At 44.4% G+C, this 5,125-nt stretch overlaps 1 protein-coding gene across 1 annotated transcript; it reads left to right on the top strand.

Annotated features, from left to right (window-relative positions):
* Positions 1-332: 332 nt before the first annotated feature.
* LOC147634727 (NAC domain-containing protein 72-like) lies at positions 333-2,033 on the top strand. The gene is made up of 3 exons (XM_086803888.1): positions 333-695; positions 813-1,099; positions 1,202-2,033. The coding sequence occupies exons 1-3, from the start codon at positions 500-502 to the stop codon at positions 1,841-1,843; spliced, it is 1,125 nt and encodes a 374-aa protein (XP_086660014.1). The 5' UTR covers positions 333-499; the 3' UTR covers positions 1,844-2,033.
* Positions 2,034-5,125: the final 3,092 nt, after the last annotated feature.

Below are 5,125 nucleotides of genomic sequence, written 5' to 3'. Positions count from 1 at the left end.
GATGGACGACTCTCGGTCTTTCCCGGGCGCCCAAAAGTGAAACCTGGAGCGTAAGCCTCGGCTGCCCGCCCGCCTCGTGTGGAATCTCGATTGGACATTTGGCTGACCTGGCGGGCGCTTATTACGGGCACTAGACGACAGTCAAAACGCCGGACCCGTCCACGTGTTGTCAAATAGGGCAGCCTGCGCCGCGCCCTGCTGTCCGAAGCAAAGCCACGGGGGACCCAGCCGTCTCTCTCACAGTAACAGTTGGCCAGGGCTCAGCGGATGGCGGAACCGACTCTCACACGGTACACCAATGATATATATTCACAAGCGGACTCCATGTATCGCCACCTCATCGCCGCCATCTCTTCTCCACACTAGCAGCGACGCAGGCAAAGCAGAAGCCTCTTTTTTCGTAAGCAGTCTGTCTTAATACCCCCCTCCGCCCCCCCTTTCTCTCCACACACACACACACACACCCCCGCCCCCCCCTTTGGCCTTCACCCTCACCACCATGAGAGCTGAAATGGGCAAGGATCCTACCCGCGCCCCCCAGTCCCAGCTCAACCTCCCCCCTGGCTTCCGCTTCTACCCCACCGATGAAGAGTTGGTTGTCCACTACCTCTGCAAGAAGGCCGCCTCCGAGCCCTTCGCCGTCCCCATTATCGCTGAAGTTGAACTCTACAAGTTCGATCCTTGGGACCTCCCTGGTAAACACCCCCTTTTTTCAATTGTTTCTTACAAATTGAGCCTTCCAATCTAACAACATGGTTTCTTGGAGCTTTGTAGTTACGGCGCTGATGGTCCTCCTTTTCATAATTGTGCAGAGAGAGCTCTCTTTGGGGAGAAAGAGTGGTACTTCTTTAGCCCTAGAGACAGGAAGTACCCCAATGGGTCTCGGCCCAACCGGGCAGCAGGGGCTGGCTATTGGAAGGCCACTGGCACCGATAAGCCCATCAATACAATGGGCGGAAGCAAGAAGGTCGGTGTGAAAAAAGCCCTTGTCTTCTACAAGGGGAAGGCGCCCAAAGGCGTCAAAACCAACTGGATTATGCACGAGTATCGTCTTGCTGACAACGGAGCTCGCTCTGCAAAGAGGAAAGGGAGCTTGAGAGTATGTTCTTTCCTCAACTTCTCGCATATCACATCAGACAAGCTGCTTTGGGACTGATTGTATATTTGTTTGAGGTTCTGATGTTTTCCCTGTGTTCAACAGTTGGATGATTGGGTGCTGTGCCGCATCTACAAGAAGTGTTCCAGCGCCCAAAAGGCGGCGGCTGCCGCCAAGGAGCGGAGCGAATCGTCTTGCTTGGACGAAGTATTGGCCACTCTGCCGGAGATCGACGACAGGATGAACCCTTTAAATGGCTTGCAAGAGGGTGCCCACATGATGGAGAAGCCGGCCAGCTTGAATTTCTACCAGGAAGCTATCCAGTATTCGGCTGGGAACTCTTCCGATCTCACCAATTACGTGCAGCAGCTGCAAGAAAAGGTGGACAAGGCGAACGATCAGGGAGCGAGCTCGCTTGACCTGTCTAACCCGGACTCCAATGGGTTTAGCAGCAGGCAGCACTCTCCGCCGGAGTCCATGCAGGAAGAGGATTCGGTTGAGAGCACCTTCAACACGCTGGCGTCGTTCCCCATGGGCCAGCTGAACACAAGCACGGCGGCCTTTCCTCAATCCTTCTATGGCTTGGAGGTGGGTCTGCCCAGCCCTTCCATGTTGGGGCCGGGCACGTTTGCAGGCTTGGTGGATTCTGATTACTTCTTCCCCAATTCCGACTATCTACACAGGGCCTTCTCCCAATCAGACAGAGGCTCACATGTGGGTTGGGATTCTAAGATTAATTTCTCTTAATTATGGTGCCTCGCATCCACCCTTGCCTTGTAAATATATAGGATGTCGTGCCCAAAATTTTGTGGAACAAAACTTAAAATAGAAGTTCTGAGTTTTTCGTGTTACTTTTGTGAAGAAATCCCACATGCGGATTTGAGAAAATCCTGTAATTGGTAGGTACCTTCTACAAAAGTGTGAATTTTTGCTTCAATTTTCTTGCAATGTTACAGGACTCAATGTGATTGTCGTGTTGCTTTTCATTAAACGGAGGTGTGGCCCATTAAATATATAATACACAAGTTCTACAATCCAAACCCTTTTCACAAGAGGCCAACTTGTTTTCATTATACATTAAAGATTCTATCCACTTTTCAAAAACAGAAGGCGTTGGAAAGGAAGACGTGTCACCTTGGTTTTTGGAAAAGCCCCACGATGTGTTTTTCTATGTTTATTGATGACATTTTAAAACTGCCATTATGTCCAACTTCGATTGGACAAGTGATGTGTCTTTCCATATGCTACATGACATTTTATAACCCCGATGTCCAAGCTCGATTGGACATACATGTTGCCTGTCTGCGGGCTTTGTGAATTCAAAGAGAGCAACATATGAAGTTAACTTGCAATGAGTTTTTACCACAACGTGGATGTGGAAGCAAACATTTGTGAAATTCCTTTAAATCCTTGCCTCGAGGGCTTGATGTTACCAACTTTAGAACTTTTCTTCTTACATGGACTCTCTTGAATATTACTATTATCATTCTATGGGCCTTTACACATTGCCCAAGCTTTTTACCTTTTGTTGGCTTTTTATTACAACATAAAAATGTGTCCACTATCTAGCTTCCATGGTGAGTCTTAGTAGGGCATTGTTGAAATATTTTCGCTCCCTAAGTTGAGCGATGCACATATCTAGCACATGCTATAGTGGTCATGCACATATGTAGCACATGCAAGAAGAGTGGAGAGAAGATAATATAAGTAAGGTGTTCCTATTTTCCAACTAATTTTTTGTGTACTTAAAGTGCATTTTTCACCCATTTGATTTGCACTAGAGCATAATTATGGGCTTCATGAAAGCATTTTTGTGGAAAGACATGCAGCTTAGTAGGGCTCGCTCTTGTTTTAGCTTGGCATAAAACATGTAGACCGAAGATTTGAGGAGGCTTAGGAGTGATGGACTTGCATACATGCCAAATCCAGGTTAGCTAAGCCGATTTTGTGATATTTTTAGGACAAGAACAACCTTAGTCAAGAATTCTTATAAAATTGGTGAATCACATCTTAATGGTATGTCATGGCAAATGACCTAGTTTGAGCTAGCTAGACATGGTGTTTTCACAGGCGCCTCTGTTGTTAAGAAATATGCCTTTTGAAGCCTTTTTTTTTTAAGGGATGAAAGGGGATTCTTATCTAGTGGATTTGCAAGGAAGCACCATGTTAAAAGTGGCTCCTTCACAACATATGGTGCTCACATATTTTTTTATCTTTGCTAGCAAAAGGGGAGATGTGAAAGGAAGCAAGATAGTAAATAACATATATGCCATTTTATTGATATGTGGGATGGTCCATTGTTAGGATGGAGGGATGATGATCAATTGATTGTCTTGCACGATTTTCCAAATTTGAGAAGTGCACCTTACAGATTGCTTTATAGATGATTCAAATTTGTTTCATTCAATACAGTGTGCAACTATGCCTCTTGGTTAAGGATTGTGTGTGGAAGGGTAATACTTTTTCTTGTTTGGTCTTACTCTACGAAAAATGTCTATAGATGGTTAAAAGATCAAAAGCATGAATTTATTTCATCTCAACAAACTTTGGAGAGTTACTTGGAGTGCTAAATGTTGGTCGAGTAGATGCTTAATTCTCTCAAAGTCAAAAGCATGAATTTATTTCATCTCAACAAACTTTGGAGAGTTACTTGGAGTGCTAAATGTTGGTCGAGTAGATGCTTAATTCTCTCAAAGTCAATATTTACCAATGCATGCTTAGACTTTCTTATGGAAGGTGATGGTGGGGGATCTATTAATGGGCTCAAATCTTGTGTCTAAGAATATTATCTCTGGTAAATGCCCTAGGTTCTTGATTGCAAAGAAGGATTTTTGGCATGGACTATGGAGTTGTCTAGCATTGAGGATCTTCTGGTCTTAGGTGTCTAGGTTGGGTAGTAGCAATGTTCAAGAGGGCACTTTGTCTTGGTGTCATTGGTTATGGGGAAAACTTGTTGGGCCCTCAAATTAAAGCAACTATTTGTTCTCGTTTATTAGGTTCACATGCCTCTAGGAGATCTCCAACACTAAGGAATGCTTTGGTGTTTAATGCCTCTCTCATCAAGGTCTAAACTCACAATGTATGGTATTCATGATAAAACACAAGGTGTGGAGTTTTGTGTAGGTCAATAATTGGAACTCTAAAGGTTGGACCATACTAGTGAAGAGACTCTCTTGTATATAAGCTGGTGTTGCTCAACAATTGGAACTCTAAAGCTCGGACCATACCAATGAAGAGAATCTCCAGTGTTTATGAGCTATTATTGTTGGTGCTTTGTTGGGTGCTAGAGGTGAATCATATGGTGAGATGGAGCTAGAGAGCTCTACAGATGTCTTAAAAGAGAAGTACATATATAGTGAGAAAGATAGGTTAATTTTTGGTGTACTTCTTAGTGATGGGGGTTACCTAATACTAATCCTCCAAGAATAGTGCCTAATCTGGTCAAGGTTGGGGAGCCTTGGGATTAGGGAAAGGCCATATGCAAGTCACGGGTGGCTAGGGTTCATTATTATTGATAATCCATGGTTATTGGCTATTTATAGTTGGATTGTTATTTGTAGCGGTGCATTGGTCATTATATAAGTGACTTATATAATGACCACTAGTCACTGCTCATTATATAAGTGACTTACTAGCTATTTATAGCTGGATTGTTATTTGTAGCGGGCAGTGGTCATTATATAAGTGACTTATGGATTATTGTGATTCATTCAGTCATTAAGTTGGCTGTTGGTATGTGCCTAGATTGAACTCCTACCATGGACATCACAGGTAGTCTTGTCGAAGGTCTCTTAGGACAGCCTTTGGTGGTATGGGATGCTGTGGTGGTTGATTGGCTTGGCATGTGGGGAGTGGAACCCTAGCCCCTAGGTCGGGGGTGATTCTTGATGGAATCTACGGTTGGGAGGTAAGTTTGCATGCAACATTTTATAAGTACTAACCTTGTGTGTTTAGCTTGTGTATCAGGTGGTCCTATGGGGGCTTTACAGTTGGTATCAGAACTTGCCTGATCACGGAAGCTAAAATTTT

Source organism: Cibotium barometz, chromosome 10 (genome assembly GCF_041138505.1).
Source record: "Cibotium barometz isolate CiBa-2024 chromosome 10, ASM4113850v1, whole genome shotgun sequence".
NCBI lineage: Eukaryota > Viridiplantae > Streptophyta > Polypodiopsida > Cyatheales > Cibotiaceae > Cibotium > Cibotium barometz.
Note: the sequence above shows the minus strand (reverse complement) of the source record. Positions and strands in the feature narration are given on the sequence as shown.